The sequence below is a fragment of the Lathamus discolor genome, chromosome 3, assembly GCF_037157495.1.
Source record: "Lathamus discolor isolate bLatDis1 chromosome 3, bLatDis1.hap1, whole genome shotgun sequence".
NCBI lineage: Eukaryota > Metazoa > Chordata > Aves > Psittaciformes > Psittacidae > Lathamus > Lathamus discolor.
The window spans coordinates 82,032,177-82,049,681 of NC_088886.1; the positions used below are offsets into that span (position 1 = coordinate 82,032,177).

Here is a 17,505-nt window from a genome sequence, read left to right on the forward strand (position 1 = left end):
TGCCATTAGACAAGTATGAACTGGTTTGGGGCAAGTGAAATTCTGGTTTCCATTCCCTTACAGCAGCAGAACCCTAAAAACAAGCTTTAGTTCCTGCTACCCCTGTGCAGCCTGTAATACTGCACAAAGTCTTTCATGCATCATGAGCCACTGTTGAAATCAACAGCCTTTAGATGTAGCCACATTTGCATTTGTGTGCCAGCCAGATATGCTGCTCCCTGTGGGAAAGAGTGGGGAGGATTTCTGGAGCTGCTTACACTCCCCAACACTGAGGGCTGGCTGGTCTTGCCGCATTGTTGATGCCACTGGGAGCTGCCAAGCCACACAGCCACTGAAGATGGATGCAGGGAAGGCATGCTGCTCCCCTGCCGCACTCCCCTGTGTGTGGCACCCCACAAATGAAGCCTAGCTCCAATCAGGGGCTGAGGAGCATGGCTGGGAGTCCTGTGCCTTTCTGTGGAGTACCTGCAGCAACGCCTCCAGGCAGCCAGCGTGCTGCCAGGACACTTCCCCAGCCCTCCTGTGGCCTTTAGCCGCCTTTGGAGCAAGTTCAAGTAACTGGAGATGGAGACACACAAAGGAGAGGTGCACTGTGTTGTTCTGCCAAACAAGAGATTAAACAAAGCCAAAGGTGAAGGAAAACCAATGCACAAACAATGCTGCAGGAGCGCTGCCGCCACACCACCCAAGAACAACTTCAGCTTTACTGACGTGGTCAGTGCACAAGTATCAGTATCCCATGGACAGTGGGATTGAGTGTGCCCTCAGCAAGTCTGCAATGACACCAAGCTGTGTGGTTCAGTTGATAACACTGGAGGGAAGGGATGCCATCCAGAAGGACCTTGACACGCTTGTGAGGTGGGCTGATGCCAACCTTATGAAGTTCAACCATGACAAGTGCAGGGTCCTACACCTGGGTCGGAGCAATCCCAGGCACAGCTACAGGTTGGGCAGAGAAGAGATTCAGAGCGGCCCTGCAGAGAAGGACTTGGGGGTGCTGGTCGATGAGAAACTGAACATGAGCCGGCTTCAGTGTGCACTCGCAACCCAGAAAGCCAACTGTATCCTGGGCTGCATCAAAAGGAGCGTGACCAGCAGGTCGAAGGAGGTGATCCTGCCCCTCTACTCTGCTCTTGTGAGACCTCACCTGGAGCATTGTGTGCAGTTCTGGTGTCCTCAACATAAAAAGGACATGGAACTGCTGGAACAAGTCCAGAGGAGGGCCACGAGGACGATCAGGGGACTGGAGCACCTCCCGTAGGAAGACAGGCTGAGGAAGTTGGGGCTGTTCAGCCTGGAGAAGAGAAGGCTGCGTGGGGACCTAATAGCAGCCTTCCAGTATCTGAAGGGGGCCTATAGGGATGCTGGGGAGGGACTCTTCGTCAGGGACTGTAGTGACAGGACAAGGGGTAACGGGTTAAAACTTAAACAGGGGAAGTTTAGATTGGATATAAGGAGGAAATTCTTTCCTGTTAGGGTGGTGAGGCACTGGAATGGGTTGCCCAGGGAGGTTGTGAGTGCTCCATCCCTGGTGGTGTTCAAGGCCAGGTTGGATGAAGCCTTGTGTGGGATGATTTAGTGTGAGGTGTCCCTGCCCATGGCAGGGGGTTGGAACTGGATGATCTTGAGGTCCTTTCCAATCCTAACCATTCTGTAACTCTGTGATTCTGTAAGTAGTGTTGTGCTTCTGTGATGGCCACCCAGCTATTGAGGGATCGCTGCCAGGCTGGCGATGTGCCCTTGCAGACACAACGTTCACCATGCCGGCAATAGGGGATGAGGCCGGTGGGCTGGACAAACCCCTTTCCTGGGCACTGACGTCCAGAAACCCCTGAAACAAGAGCCATGGGATGGAACCATGGAAAGGCAGTGGGGACAACAGACAACGTCCCACAGGGTGTTTTGCATCTCATACCTTTCTGCATGGCACTAGCTCTGAAAATGCAGCCCCAGCCTCCTGCAGGAAGCAGTGCCACGCTTTTTCCCTCTGGGATGCTGCAGGCCTTGCCGAGCCAGCGGCTGTTAGGTGCCATACTGCGCGCTGCTGAGGCTGCGCTGCCCCGGGCCATGCCGACGGCCGCGGCTTGCGTTCTGCGCCCTCCTCTCTCCTTCCGCCGCTGCGGCTGAGGGCAGCAGCGCTCCGGAGACCTCCCCCGCCCGGCCTCGTCCCTCTTTACCCGTGATCTGATCGCACTCCGCGGCCGGGAGGCGGCCCGGAGGAGGCCGCGCCCGCCCCAGGCCGAGGCGCTGGGGGCCGGCTCGGGCGCTCCGCGGCGCCTGCGGGGCTGCTACGCGTGAGCAGCGGGCGGGCCGGGCGGCGAGGGGCCGGGCCCAGCGCGGAGCCGGGCCTTCCCCGCTGTCGGCTCGGCCTCGGGCGGCGGCGCGGGGTGGAACGGGCCCGGGCGGGCCGAGGCGCAGCGTGATGGCCTTGGTGCCCTACGAGGAGGAAGCGGGCTGGGTGGCGCGGCAGCTGCACAGCCCTTCGGCCACCTACCGCTTCGTCAGCCGCACCATCCGCATCAAGCAGGACTGGCGGCGGCTCGGCGTGGCGGCCGTGGTCTGGGATGCGGTAGGTGTTCGCACCGAAACGAGCGTTGCTGTACGGGTGGCTTCCCGTAGCGCTTGCCCCGGCTTCCAGAATCACCTTAGAAACTATTCAGTGTTGAATTGCTAAGGGAAGGCTTACCCCCCCCCCCCCTTCTCTCCCCCCTTTTTTTTCACCAAAAGTTGGTATTTTTACCTTTTTTCCCCTCATAAGGGACCCTGGAGGGCTCTAAGGGAAACAGGACACCCAAACCCCTGTTGCGCAGTGCCCGATACAGGAAATACTCTTGATAACTCACAGAACTCTCCCCCGTCAATCAACAGCGGCCCATAGTGTTCGCTTAATGCCCTTCAGAGCACAGCTCTGCTGCTTGTAGTGTCAAGGACTGCTGATAGACGTTATCTTGGGGATAAGAGCCTTCCAGAACAGAGGGGTCTGTGGTTGGTCCAGGGTTGCGGGGCAGTCCATCGTGGTACTGCTATAGGAACCGTGGGCTCCCATCGGTCTTGTGTCTGTCCACACACACAGGTTGCACTTTTACCTCTAGTTTTAAAGAACGAGCATAATTTCAGCGAACTCCTGGTATGAATTGGTGCACAGGGCTGGTGGTGTTCCCTACCGTTGGCTTTGACAGAACTTGCTATGGAGAGAGCTCCCTATCAAGTAAAACACAACACATTAGATGCAAACAGATAGAAGTTTACTTCTTTCTTTGTTCTGTTTGCATGCTTCCTTACAAACAGAAGTTGTGATACTTTATTTTCCCCTGTGTCCTTCCTGATGTTGTGCCCATATTGTGCAGGAACCTTTTGAAATACAATGCAAGATACTATGGAAGCTTCTCCTGGACTTTTGCAATTCCGCGTTCATTGACAAGTGTTTGACACCCTACGACTTTTGCTTTCCAAATACAACTCTTTCTGCCTCCTGTTACATTTGGGGATTCATAAAGCAGTGCTACCACATCTGAGTTGTAGCCTCTGTGGCTCTTTTTTCCTTTTGCCTACAAGAGTCTTCCATAAAGCTCGTAAAAAGACCAAACATGCACAAAGGAGGCAGAGAAGGGCTGAACAGTCTTGCTGCAGACCTGAAGTGCCTGGTCCTTCCCATAACCACCTCTCTCAGTATATATCAGAAATGCTATGTTTTGTGTGACTGAAATGGTCCCTGTGCTTAATTGCCTTTGTCTCTTGGCTTAGGCTGTTGTCCTGTGTGCTTATCTGGAGATGGGAGGCATTGATCTCAGGGATCGGTCTGTGATTGAGCTGGGAGCTGGAACTGGATTGCTGGGAATAGTGGCCACGTTATTAGGTAAGGGCTTTTCTGTTCGCTTGCTTAAAGCAGTTTACAGCTGTACTCAAAGTGACACTTTCACATCTACATGCATGGGACAGAAGTTAGCACCAAAGCTACATATGTGAACTGTGATGTTTCCTGTCTGAGTCATCTTCTTTTCTTGTTAGACTTCAGAGCCTGCTGCGTTGTTTATTGTAGAGATGGTGCCACCGCAGTTTACTTTATGGTGGGACCCTGTTGGCGCTGATGCCTGTTACCATGGTACTCGGCTCAGCAGCATTCAGTTCCGCAGCCATTCTCCCCCAGGGAGCAAATGCTGTGCTTGTCTTCCACTTGTCCTTGTATGCAGCAGAGATAAAGCTACAGACAGAAACCACTCTCTGAGCTTGTGTAAGCCTTGTTAGCCTATCTTGCAGACAGGAAAACCAAGGTCTGGAGAAATAAAGTGATTTGCCTGTAATCTGCCTGTGGCTGAAGCAGGGACTGGGCACTAACTTGTGCTAACTGTCCCAGGCTGACTTTGTAATTCCAAGCTCTAGTGGCTGTGGAAGGTGCCGACTGAAATAAAAAAAAGCAAAGCAGTTTGACAAAATACAGTCAGGCCGTGCAGATATCACACAGGCATAACTTTTGTCTGACCTGTGAAAGAGGATCTCTAAGACGCCTCTCTCCTACTGAACAAATACAGAACTGGAGCTGGCTGATCTTAACAATCCCCGTAACGTACTCTGTTGTCACCTATGGAAAGGCAGAAAGTAACTCCTGTACTTTCATGCACTAAGGAAAAGCTCCAGAAAACACTTTTTGTTCCCGAAAACTTCATGTGGAGTACACCTTATGTTCCTAAGTGACTGATGAAGGGTAGGATGTATGTAGATAGATAGTGGTCTTTTTGATTGTTTTGTTCTTTTGTTTGTTTGGTTTTAATCAGGCAACTCAGGGGAGTTGTTAATGTTTAACAGGAAGTAAGAAGCCTGCTTGATTTAGAGCATTGTGGTTCAAATGCTGTGTTTATGGACATGGACTGTCTTTGTCTGAGAGGCATACTTCTGTACCACTTTAGGTGCTCATGTCACCATCACAGACAGGGCGGCAGCACTGGAATTCCTGGAGTCAAATGTTGAGGCTAACTTACCTTCTGAACTACGTCCGAGAGCTGTGGTGAAGGAACTGACTTGGGGAAGAGACCTGGATAACTTCCCCTCAGGAGCATTTGACTTCATCCTGGGTGCAGACATCGTTTATCTGGAGGAAACTTTTGCGGAGCTGCTGCAGACACTGGAGCACTTGTGCTCAGAGCAAACTGTGATTCTTCTTTCCTGCCGCATCCGCTATGAACGGGATCACAGATTCTTGAGGATGCTGAGAGGCCGCTTCTCTGTATCTGAGGTCCACTACGATTCCAATAAGGAGGTTCATATCTACAAAGCACAGAGGGGTAGTCGCAAGGATGACTTTTGACTGTGTGCTTTGTTAGTAATGCTGTTCAATCCTCCCCTTATTTCTACTTGATATACTTGTTCCTGAGCATGTAATTGCAATTTTGTTATTTCACTGACTTCTTGTTCTGATGGTCTTGTCTGATCATTTGATCTGATACAGCAAGGATTGTACTTCTGTTCTGCGTATTGAATCTCCACTTCATTTCTCAGTAGAGTTGTATAGGGTCTTCCACTGACTTTTTATCAAATGTAATGGTTGAAACTGATGTAAGTTGCAGAAGTCTCCAGGCATCAAAAAAAGTCATCAAAAGATCTGTTGTTTAAAAATCAAATCACACTCAATTTCTGTGGGAAGCCTAAAAAGAGATTAGAGTGGGGGGTTTTCTCCTTATCACTTCCTTAACTCTTGAAAAGTAAAAGTGGATAAAACATATAAACTAAGACACCAGCTCTAAATGCTCTAACACTTCAGGCATTCTGCAACTTGAAGGCTGTGGTAAAAGAAGCTACTTAAGGGAAAAACCAACAAAGGCAGCTGCTATAAAGTGGTTCTGTTGCTATCACTGCTGATTTGAAGAGGCGTAGGGAAACAACATCGGTGTGCTTGTAAATCAGTATTGCAGAGTAAGCCCACTTAGAAATCAGTGGTGTTTTTACCTGACTTGTAAGCATGGAGGCTATGCCTGCAGTACTGAAGCAGTCATAGGTTTTGAGTTGTCCCTAACAAGAAACCTTGCTTTCATACAGATCAAGGCGCCTTTAAGCATATACACATGTGCATGTGCCAGCACAGAAAGTGAAACAAGGAGACTCAAACTGTTTTTTAAATATCAAATCAATCGTTGATTCACAAAGTACTGTTAAATCATGTTCTGTCTGCCTCTGTGGCTCTGTCTCTAAGAGCTGTTGTTTAGGAGCATAGGGTGCTGCTGTAAAGATTTTGTAACTGGGGAGTACTTACTCTTGTATTACTTGGGAGCAGTGTCTAGATGCCTGTGTGCTTTCTCTGCGCAGTGTTCTAAGTAAACGATTTCATACCTTGAGCTTGTAAAAACACCTCTGTTTATTCCACAAGATTCCATGTGAGAAATGCTGCAGCCTGGAATCCGGCTCACACCAGCAGCAGACTTCCTTCTTTCTAGTGGTGGAAGAAGGAACCTGGTGGGCTAACGGAAGATGGCTACACTTCTAAATGCATGAATTGCTATAGTACCTTTTTCTTGGTGGATGTGGAAATTCTTTTCTCTTTAAACTTAACTTACAAAGCCCCAGGTTAGGTTCAGGCTTTAAGGATCTACCTGTCTTTGTCAGTGGCAACAGCAAACACCAGCAGTTGCTTTGGGCCATGGACATTAGAAGCTCTTTATCACTTCTGCTTCTATGAAACTTCCAGCTGGCAAAGATGCAGAGGGTCTGTGGTCCAAAAGTGATGTGCAGACTGTAGTATGGAAATGACACATTCATCGTTACAGCCCATGAATAAGGCCCGAAGGGCTTGTGCTTCATCCCTGCTGTGTCTCCGGTGTGTTTTCAGCTAAGTTTCTTGCTTGGCTCCAGACTTGGCCTGCAGACAGTTGCTGCTCTTCACACTTGCTTCCAACAGTATCCTTAGAAGCCACATGGTGTCACTAGAACAGTACTTACGCAGCTGGCTGGGGCTTTGCAGTCTGAAACTAGCGTTGAAGTCCCTGTGAGGGAAGGAAGACCGCAGCTTTAATTAAAACCTGAACATGGTATGCGCTTTAATGTGCCAGGCTTGACCCTTTCTGCCCTATCTACTGCTTGAGCAAGAAAAACATTACCAGCTCTCTTCAGTCTCTTCTCTGGCTCTAGTTTTTGGAGTGTGGCTGTAAGTTCTCACCAGTCCTCTGCCTTTTCCTCCCCACTGGTGTTTACTTGCCTCAGAGCTCCCCTGTGGTCACTGTGTATTAGGCTCCCCCAGGCTGGAGATGGCAGAAAGCAGCGTGCTGGTGCTTGGGCTTGTGAGTGCATGTGACTTGTCTGTGGGGAAAGCCTGCTATTTGGCTGTGCTGGACCTTCTCAAGAGGCTGCAGCTTGCAGTACTGAGAGCCACAGCCATAGTAGGAACATGCTTGAAATCCTGCTTAAATAGCACAGAATAAAGCCCTGTGTAGTACAGAATAAAGCCTAGTGAGCAACCTACACACTTTTACGAAGGCGGCTTTGCTCCAGGCCTTGCTTTAAGAACAGGAAAAATGTTGTACTTTTAAAACAAATCAGTTTAATTGCTTCTCCTTCCAGTTGTTCAGAAGCTTTCAGTGTCTGTTTTCCCACTGCTGCTGTTATAGCCCATAGCCTTCCTGGGAGAGCAGAGATGTGCCAGAAGACACCAGGCTTGGCTTCTGCTGTGTTGCTGTTGCAGAGCAGCTGTATGCAAATCCGAGGGAACATGTTTGAAGGCTGGAGCAATGCTACTGCCCAGAAGGAAATACTCCTGGAGAAAAGGCACCTCAGGTGAGTGCCTTGCCTGCAGAACTGGGCTCTTGGTGGCCCCTCCGCAGCTCAGCAAGTGGCACTTTGGGGAGAAGGGGATACCCTCTCCTCTGACTGCTACAGGGGTGCGGGTGCTCGTTACATTCAGGACACCAGACCCAGGAAATACAGTCAGGCCACCACCACAAGCACGAGTTCTGGCTGTTTTCTAAGCCACAATGTTCAGGGGCAGGCAGCACCTGTAATAACATGGCTCAGCTGAAACCTACAGCCCATTCCCACTGAAAGCACTGCTCGCACACCAGCCGGAGAGCAGTGCCTTCTGTGTCCCAGGGTGGGCTTTGCGGCTGCTTTATATTCCCATCACACTTAGCTTCAGGGAGGTGTCAGGAGCAAACCATGCCAGACATGGAGGACAGAAGTAGTTGCCCAATGAGTGAGCACACAAGAGAGCAGCCCTCTGCGATGGATGATACCTGCAAACTCCGCTGTCCTGATCCATTGGTCCCTGGTGAGCTCCTGCTCTAGTATGAGATGACACATAGTGGCTGTTTGGCAATGACATAAACACCCTGCCCAAGCACTGTCTGTCACCCTGTTCATCCCAGTGCTAAAGTGAGCGTGTTTCCCCTTTGGGTGGTTCCATTGCATTGGCCCCGTTTTGTAACAGATGATGTGAACTCATCTGTAGGGATGATGTGTTTGGGCATGGGTCCCTGAGTAGTGGGGCAATGCATAAATAGTCTCTTGAGAAACAAATACTCACTCGAGGGAAAGGATCCAAGTCATAGGGAAGTGACCAGATAAGACATGAACATGCTGTGAGATTGTGAAACTATCCCTGAAACACACCATTCGGCAAGGGAGCAAACTCCTTTAAAATGTCATTGCAACCAAACTTATGTTTGATTAATATGAGGACATGGAGTATGAATTTCAGCTCTGTATCTTATGGATTAAGAGCTTCAGGGTACAGCAGTGTCAGGAGAATGATGCTTAACTGCTGACCCACTGACTGCACAGGGATCTGTGTTACCCAGTTCTTTTCAGTGCGAAATTCAAGCCAAGCTGCATTATTACCTCATGGACTAACCCCTGTTTGGGATTCTCCCTTATTACCGGGATGTAGACTTGATGTAGTACGTGAACGGCATTATGAAAACACTTAGTTGTGAAAACCACAAAATCCTAGCTGTAATGAGCCGACCTTATTGCTTCCCCTTGATTTCACTGGAGGTGTGTTTACCCCGGTGCTGAATTTGTTCCTCTGGCTTTCATCCCAGTGTTTGGATCCAGCCTTGCAGATTGCATAATCAGGTCATGATCCTTGCAGTGTTTGCTGCCTTCTGTTCTGCTCTCTTATTAACATCAGTAGTACAGGGTTTACAGGAATGCTTAAAAGTGAAAAAGACAGCATATTTAAACTGTGAGAGGGTAAAGTCTTCCAGGTGTTATTAAACAAAGGGGCTAATTGCCACCAGAATGGATACTGGAAAGCAGGTTTACAAATACCAGGAGTGGAAGAGAAACTGGTTTTCAGGACTTAACCTCTCACTTCAGGATTTAAACTCTCACTAAATCTAATTCCATTTAATTACGATTATAAAAGCCTTCCCTTTGGGGAAAACCTCATGAATACTTACAGCAGGCCACAGATCGTGAGGGGACACCATAGTCTGCTCAAGATGCGCCTTTTCCCGTATTCCTAATTTACGCTAAATTAGTGTAAATGGAACATCCTGCTCAAAAAAGAGACTTTGTGGAGTTTTTTAAAGCATGTTTATGTGACTGCACATAAATGTTTGTGTAAAAAGGGAGTTATGACAGTTTATACCACAAAGGTTACAGTAAGAAAAAGCACTTCTTTATGACAATAATTCACAAATTCACAAGAATCACTTTAATATACAAAGCAATTACTACCATCCTGAAACACAAAGCAGCTAATATGTACATAGTGTTAATAAAATGCATTATAACCCAGTACAATTTTGTTTTAAAAAAACACAGATAAAGCACAAAAAAATAAGTAAAAAAAACCAAAAACCAAACAACCCCAAAACAACCAAAAAACCAAAACACAACAGGGATGTTTCTCGATTTTTGGGGACATGTAAATAAGAATTTATTTCCCCCCAAATAATGGATTTTCATTTAGTCTTTTAACTTCCACAAGGATGTGGGAGTCGAGCTCAAATACCCTGTTCTGTGCTGACATGGTGGGGGTAAAGAATCAGAAATGCAGATGAGGTGAACTTACTCTTACCAGCTTACATTACAAAGGGAGAATAATAACCCTCGCTTCTGGAAGCTTCCCTGAAAAACGTTGTTCCAAAACAATTCCAAATTATAAATCCAGAGTAGAAACAACTGATTTTTCATGTGAACAACCAATCTGTGCACAAGTCTGTGGAGCGGTTGGCTGCTGTCTAGCACCTTTTCTTGCCCTGTTCCCCTTCCCATTCCTAGAAGTCCTTATAAGCCACACAGTTTCAAACCTCATACAAAACTTGAAGTTCTAGAACTTCTTAAAATTCATGTTTTAATATAAATAAATGTCATTACACACACAAAAAACATGGAGTGGCACCTGGATGAAACACAACTTGTGGAGAGCACCTGAACATCCTTGAGTGGCCATTTCCAGGTAACTAACTGCCTCAAGCCTTTCCTTCCCCATGCTCTCGCTCAGCTAGCCCCTAATTTAGAGAAATACAGAACTGAGGCTGAGACTGGGTGACCTGACCGCTCCCAAGCCATGAGTGCAGTACGTGGTCAGCATATGAAGTGTGCCAACCATGGATCATTACAGCCTGCCCCGGCCCCTTCCCTGCCAGCACACAGCTCCTGAGGATGGCTGATTTCTGCCGCCTCTCACTGATGAAAGTGAGACCTGAACTCACCGCTTACACAGCGAGCCACAAACTGCACCTCCCCTGCCATAACACAAACAGGTCACTGTCTTCAATTTGTGCTACTCTAACTAGCCCAAGCTCCTCTCTTTGCGGGCCAGAGCTTAAGTACATTTAGAAAACACACTGCAAGGCAAAACTCTTGAAATGCAAACTCTTTACCAACTGGATCTGGTCCCTTTTCTCCAAAGACGTACAGGTTTACGCCATATCCATCCACAGACCTGAACCTGCCACAAGCACACAGTAGGTAGGATTGAAAGCACCCTGTTTCTCTTCATCAGTCTGGCTCATCCCAGACCAACTGAGCTTCATGATACATTCAGGTTTCTGCACAATCAGCGTCTTCTACAGCTAGCAAATTCAAAAGCTCAGGGAAATGAGCTCCCAGGCACAGCAGAGAGAGCCATCAGTGTACTGTATGCTTTTAAAACCTGCTCACAGTGACAGATTTCAGGGTTATAGCTAAATCATCACTGTTCCTGCAAGAGAAAGGTGGTTGTGCTTTTTTCATGTTTTTTAAAGCAGGGTGACCCACTGACAATGTACCTTTACTTCCTGGTGTCAAAGGATTGGAAAGCCTTCTGATTTATTGTCTTGGAATGCAGCTTGTAGAATCTGCAGCCACATCTCAAATTAAGAGAAGGGGAATAAAGTCGCTGAAAACCAGTTCAGCTTTCCTTCCAGATTAACCTCCCTTTCCCACTTGGGATCACTGAACTAGTTCTACTCTAAAAATAGTTCCACATCCATCCTGTACCTACTGCTCTGAGCTACCACACACTTAATACTTTCCAGTCCTCAGCGCTGCCAGTGCAGATCTCCTGCCATTCTGAAGTAATGCCTGCTGGATGCCAGGTGCTAATCAGCAAGTTAAATTTGCTGTGGGGAGAGGAGTGAATTGTGTGCAGGCAGCAGGATTACAACAACCGTGCCAGGGAGAAGCTTCTCAAGCAAACCCAGCTGATCTTTTCTTTTGTTCTGTGTTTTTATTTTTATTTTTTAGATTCCTTTTTTTTTTTTTTTAAAAAGTGCACATTTTAATTAAACATTTACAAAGAATATAGTGTAACAAAAATAAATACATGACCTTTTGGTTAGATCATTGGCAAATGTCACATCACTAACCAGCTTCCGGGGGCATAAATGACAATAAAGACAGGGTCTTTGAAAACCAATGAAATCCTTGATGAATTGCCATAGATTTGCACTGATACTGAACTTGCTTTGATGGGGAGACTTGTCTTTGACCCACAAAAAGCACTTGCTGTCTTAAATTAAAAAGACATAAAATAGAGAAGCAGAGGCCAGTTTTTGCTAACAGAGGACTACTTGCAGCTGCAGGCTACCGGAAGCCCAAATGTGAAAGAAAAACATAGTACAAATTTAGATCAGAAACTCTCAGGGCTGTTTTTCCTTTTATTTTTACAGTTTTTTCCTGAGCCTCTTAATGATTCCAAACACCCCACCAATTTTCTGATCAACGTACAAGTACCAGAGAAGCCTGCTCTAAACGCAAACGCCAACTACAGAAGAGTCAGAACCTACAGGTGTCTGTACAGTCCTGACGAGCATGACAGGCTAAAATTGTGCTTTCAGATACAAGCAATGATGCTGGTAACTACCTGATGCTGGTGAAATCGCTGCTTAAATTAAAACGTATCGCCACTACCCCAGGAGGATAACCAGAACGCTTTACCAGTGGTTCCTTTAGAAAACAAACACAACACCTTAACAACCTTTCCAATTGTTTTTGCCTTTGATATATAGCTGCCAAAGAGAAAAAAGCACAAAAGTGAATTATTCTGGGGGTGGTGGTGGCTGGTTTACATAACTTTAAAAGCCTCCATCAATGAAAAATGAAAACAAACCTCACAAAAGCCATGAAAGGTGAAATAAAGTTCTTGAAAACGAGTAACTGAGGAACAGCACAAAACAAATCAGCAATAAGCGCTCGAATAATGCAGCCCAGAAGGACTGGGGCGGGGGAAGCTTTCACACACGCACACATCCACACGCACCCAGACACACACAGAAGAAGTAAAAATCTTTTCTGACCTCCATATAACTATAATACTCAGCATTCCTGACTTAAAAGCTCTCAGAGCTGTAGATTATATACTGTGTGTATATATATATATGTACATATATTATACATATGTATTTTCCAAGAATATCTAAATTAAAAGAGCACCTCTGACAATATCTTAACTGCCTGATTGGTGCTGTTGTTTTGCAAAATAATGACATTACAAAAATTATATTTCAAATCAATTGTTGTTTATTATGAACATAATGGATCTAGCCCTTTCTAACCCTCTCTTCAGGTAAAACAGGCTATCAGTTCTTGAGAACTCACAACTGTGAGATAGAAAACTAACCCTCCCCCATGCCAGCATAAATTCTGTCCTGCTTCCAATGGCCTTAGTATATAGAAGCTGATTACCCCAACCTCACTACTTGGTAAATAAAGTATGACTGGGTCCCTGTGTCACGTTCTTTCCCTTTTTGAGTCAACCTGAATAATAAAGCATATATGGACAACCCTATACTCGGTCTAATACATTTTTATTATTGTCATTTCAAATTTCCATTAAATAAATTCAAGTCCCTAAATCCTCAGTGCAGCATAAATAAAAATAAAGATTCTTGCAGATCCCTATGCATTTTAAAATAACATTCCTTTTTTCCTTAATGAAACACTGGTTGCCAATGAGGTCTAGACTAGGAACACTACAGACTACTTGCAGACCATGCACAGCCAAACCAGTTACAGTTCTCCTCTCACTGCTGAATGAATTTGCACCAACCCTGTATTAGAAGAACCCTGTCCAGGTACCGTTTTAGGTTCCCTGGTTCATCCAGCTCTGAGGCTCTGTGCCAAGTGACCATCAGCAAGTGGTAGACGGTGCTCATTACCCACTAGAAGAGCTCTCAGATTGCAGCTAGCCTCATTCAGGTTCACTAGAAAACCTCAAGTTTTTGCAAACAGAAGGTTCTACATAGGAAACGGCCTTAATGTCGGCACGTACAGCCTCTTCCGTGTTTCTCAAAGCTGGAGGAACCATTCCATATACCTGTGCAAACTAGGCCATGAGCTTCGTTTTACAAGAACAACTCCCGCGTTATCAACATTTCTATTTCAGCACTAGTTCTGGTAACCGCTGTATGTATTTGCATTCTCTGACAGTTTCTACAACAGCATTGCTGAGAATTTAGGTTCTTCAAATTTGCATTGTTAAACTAATAAATTTCATCTTCCATTAAATAAAAACATGAAAATCAATTCTCTATGGCAGATAAAAATTTGTATTTATAAATCCCCTCAAAACTCATGAAAATGAATTCTTCAATCATTCTGATATTCAAGTTCTCTTCCTGAAATACAAACGTAATTTGAAATTATTGATAACTCTAGATTTAACACTAATGCTGTAAGTTTAACCTTTTAAACTCCTTTTAAAGTCTCTTGGAAACTGAATGCCCTCTTAAATGAGAAAACTAGAACTTTTAATACTGCTTAACTGTTTGAGACTCAACTGCCCAGAGTCTTCCAAATGTTCTTCGTATAATGTCACATTGATTGTATAACCTTTTAGAAATTCATGTTTGAAGTTTGTCTGAAAACCAGATAGAGTGAATGGGAGAAAAGGTATTAGTAATGCATTAGTACATACCACAGTCTTATTTGTTTATCCCTATACATAAAAGTTTGATCAGAAGCCCAAAGTAAACTTACTCCATCAAATGACCGAAGTTGATTTATCAAGAGACAAGCATCAGAGGGCCAGTAAACAAACTGCACATGATTCTTCTGGACACATTCTTACAAGGACTTCTTAACATTCTTCTGTGGTTCTTTTTGAGCATGATTCCTTCGAAGTCCTAATGCTTAGTACAGAGTTGGTTTTGAACATGAACGACTTTTTAACAATGTAAATCTGGGAAAGATCGCATTTCCTCAGTGCACACACAGAACAAATCAGCTTGCAGACGTCTGAGGCGCAGGAGTAACTTTACTCACAGGAATAAATTACTTGGTAAATCTGACCTTTTACATGAAAAAAATCCTCTGAATAAATAAATTTAGCTAGCCTGGCCAGGTTCAAATAACTAACATTGTCCCTTGCAAAGCAGGAGCTGGAATATTTGTGCCTGAAGTCCTCTTCAGTGTTTGAGGTTGTCCTGGTAGTTGTTATACTACAGTTTATGTATGAAAGGCAGCCTCAAAGTTTGAAAAAGGATCCAGCAAACCAGGCTGATGTTTCCATTGAGTACAGTAATTTCCATTACATAAGACAGTGGCAGGGCAACAGAAATAACCTCAGTGTTTGAAAGGACTTGGGACACAGACTATACTGTCACCAGGGAGTATATATGTGGAGTTGGCCATGCTTCAACTGCTTAGTTGCTCTGCACACAAACAGGTAGTGCTTTCATGTTACTACACAACTGTTTTCATAACATCACTCTTGTACCTTTTTTATTCTGAATAACGTTCCTATACAAATACCAATTCCCAGACAATATCAAGAAGTTGGCATTTGCTTTTTGTGCATTCAGAATGCTGAATACACTTGCACACACGTAAGCTTTGAGAAGCAACAACTGACCAGTGAAGCTCATTTCAATGCAGTTTGTTTCTGAGGTATGGAGAAGTTTTTACTAGTCCAGGAGGGCTTAATACAGATTACAAATCAAAATCCCTCTTGGGCTAGTTGAAAAAGGTATGCTGTCTCCACACCAAGAACATGATTCTGAAGTGCCTTTCATTTGGCATGCCACTTAGCCGTGTATTTTTACAGTTCATAATGAATATGGGAAACCAATTTGGCAACCAATGCTTCTTCACTGCATCATGCACGCTCCATGTATGTGGCCCACAGTTCTCTGGACCAAGAGGCTGGGGTGGTTCTGTCTCTAAGGCAATGGAAAGAGCTCAGCACAAATTCTTGACATCATTACAAAAGGACTCTCCCCACAGTAACTTTCCAAGTGAACACTGTGACTCCTTGAAGAGGATGGGGAGACGAGAAAGAAGCCTGTTCTTCACGCAGAGATTGATGATGAAAATAATCTTGTGGGGGGGGGAGTGGAGGCAAGTACTTGAACATTCACAGTTTGATGCAAAGCACAGATGAAATATATTCTGTAGTTGCTTCAGGCAGTTTTGCGCATAGAAAAAAAGAAATGTTTAGAAAATAAAAAGTTTACTTTGTCTTTCTGGATATAGCCAGAACCAGTCTCTATCCCACCTGGACAAATGGGAATCCAAAATTAATCTGATTTGTGGCAGTAAAGGTCCTTAAGTGCTTTCAACTCCTCGATCAGTGTCTTGTTTTGGTTTTCAAGCACAGCCACTCGATTTTCTAGACATTTCACATACTCCTTTTTCTTCCTGCGGCATTCACGTGCTGCCTCTCTGCAAAGCAAAAAAGGCAATTCAGATCCTGAACAACCACTTGCAGACATGGGCTACTTAACTGTTCAGGTTAAAACTTTACCCAGTATTGCCATTTTTAGACCACGGAGGTATTGTTAAGACATGCAGGTCAGGAAAAAATCACCGAGTTCTTAGCAGTTGCTCCTTCACAAATCACGCACACTCAAGATCCACAAATCACTTCAATATGCAGATGCCAGTAAATCAGCACCAATAAAATTCTGCTTCTGTGAGAAAAGGATACTACTCAATGACAAAATTCTGCTTGCAGGATTTATATTACAGCCTTCAGGCTGAGTTGAATGCTGCTGCAATAACTTCAGTGATTTTACTGCAATAAATAAATGAATAATAAAACCACGGATAAGACCATCTATTAATCTCCTTATAGTCTTAACTATTCCCTTTACTGCAGTCTTACAGGATGCTCAACAGTTCCAAAAAAAGCTGTATTTAGAGCTTTCATGTATTTGGTCTTGAGCAATACTTCAATTTTATTAATCATGTCTGCATCACTGCAACGATAATACAAAAACAACTCAAAAAATAAACAGTCACTAGCAACCATATAATTTCTTTGTCCTTGCCTGCTGTGCCAAGAACATGGCAGCATTAATGTGCTAAAGCAGATCTTGGGACAGTCAAACTTTTAGGTCTTGCTTGCAAAGCCTGAGCTGCCTGTAGGTAATTTGGTAACATACTAAGAACACCAACAAAAAATACCTGGAAGGTGCTAATGTGCCGCTGAGCATGCTGAAGACAGTAACACCAAGGCAGAAGTTACCCTGCACAGCTACAGTAATGTACCAATGGCCAAAGTAAGCACAAGCATGTGCTAAGGTGGATGGGAGTCCAGGCACAGGGCTCTCCTCCTGCAATGCAGCTTGTTGAAGCAGCACACTGCAGATAGATGCTAAGTGTACCTACTTCTTTGCCCTGAACCTTTAGATGTGAAGCAGAGCAGCTTCAGAAGGAGAGTCTGAGTGTCCCTTCACCGCACATACTACACAAATTGGTGATACAGTCAGTGTTCTGGGAAGTAAGAGACAAAACTGAACCCAGTTCTCCTGCTTCTGAGATAAGTAACAGCCGTAATACTAAGTAGAAAGAATGTCAGTTCCAGGACCTAATGGGTAAGAAGACTCAAAGTAATTTCTGAAATTCAGCCCTACAAATGAGACGTGATGAAGAAAACCTCGTTTGGAAGCCCTGAAAGGACTCAGGGATCCATTAGTCACTCCTACAAGTACAATTTCACAAGCTTGCAGCACATGGGCCTTGTGCAACTTGTAGTAATTTTGGGCTGTTACTTGTGTCACCAAAAGATTAAGTATTACTGGACCAGGAAGTGCACACTACTAACCTGTCTTCCTGGGTGACAACTTTTTCTTGCTGTGATTTCTGTGCCAGCTT

At 45.1% G+C, this 17,505-nt stretch overlaps 2 protein-coding genes across 2 annotated transcripts in view; one reads left to right on the plus strand and one right to left on the minus strand.

Annotated features, from left to right (window-relative positions):
* Positions 1–2,204: 2,204 nt before the first annotated feature.
* On the plus strand, positions 2,205–6,326 carry METTL21A (methyltransferase 21A, HSPA lysine). The gene is made up of 3 exons (XM_065672747.1): positions 2,205–2,569; positions 3,745–3,856; positions 4,905–6,326. Exons 1-3 carry the CDS (start codon positions 2,423–2,425, stop codon positions 5,300–5,302), a joined length of 657 nt encoding a protein of 218 aa, XP_065528819.1. The 5' UTR covers positions 2,205–2,422; the 3' UTR covers positions 5,303–6,326.
* Positions 6,327–9,614: 3,288 nt separating this feature from the next.
* Positions 9,615–17,505, minus strand: part of CREB1 (cAMP responsive element binding protein 1) — a 40,265-nt gene continuing 32,374 nt past the window's right edge. The window contains exon 8 of the mRNA XM_065670102.1: positions 9,615–16,071. Within this exon, the coding sequence (XP_065526174.1) occupies positions 15,927–16,071 (145 nt within the window). The 3' untranslated portion in view covers positions 9,615–15,926. The remainder of the gene's footprint in view (positions 16,072–17,505) is intronic.

Excerpts from the sequence above, each read along its gene's own strand:
- METTL21A (XM_065672747.1), top strand. The coding sequence starts at position 2,423 with ATGGCCTTGGTGCCCTACGAGGAGGAAGCGGGCTGGGTGGCGCGGCAG. Across the intron at positions 2,570-3,744 it reads CGGCCGTGGTCTGGGATGCG|GCTGTTGTCCTGTGTGCTTA; the intron begins GTAGGTGTTCGC and ends CTCTTGGCTTAG. Across the intron at positions 3,857-4,904 it reads AATAGTGGCCACGTTATTAG|GTGCTCATGTCACCATCACA; the intron begins GTAAGGGCTTTT and ends GTACCACTTTAG.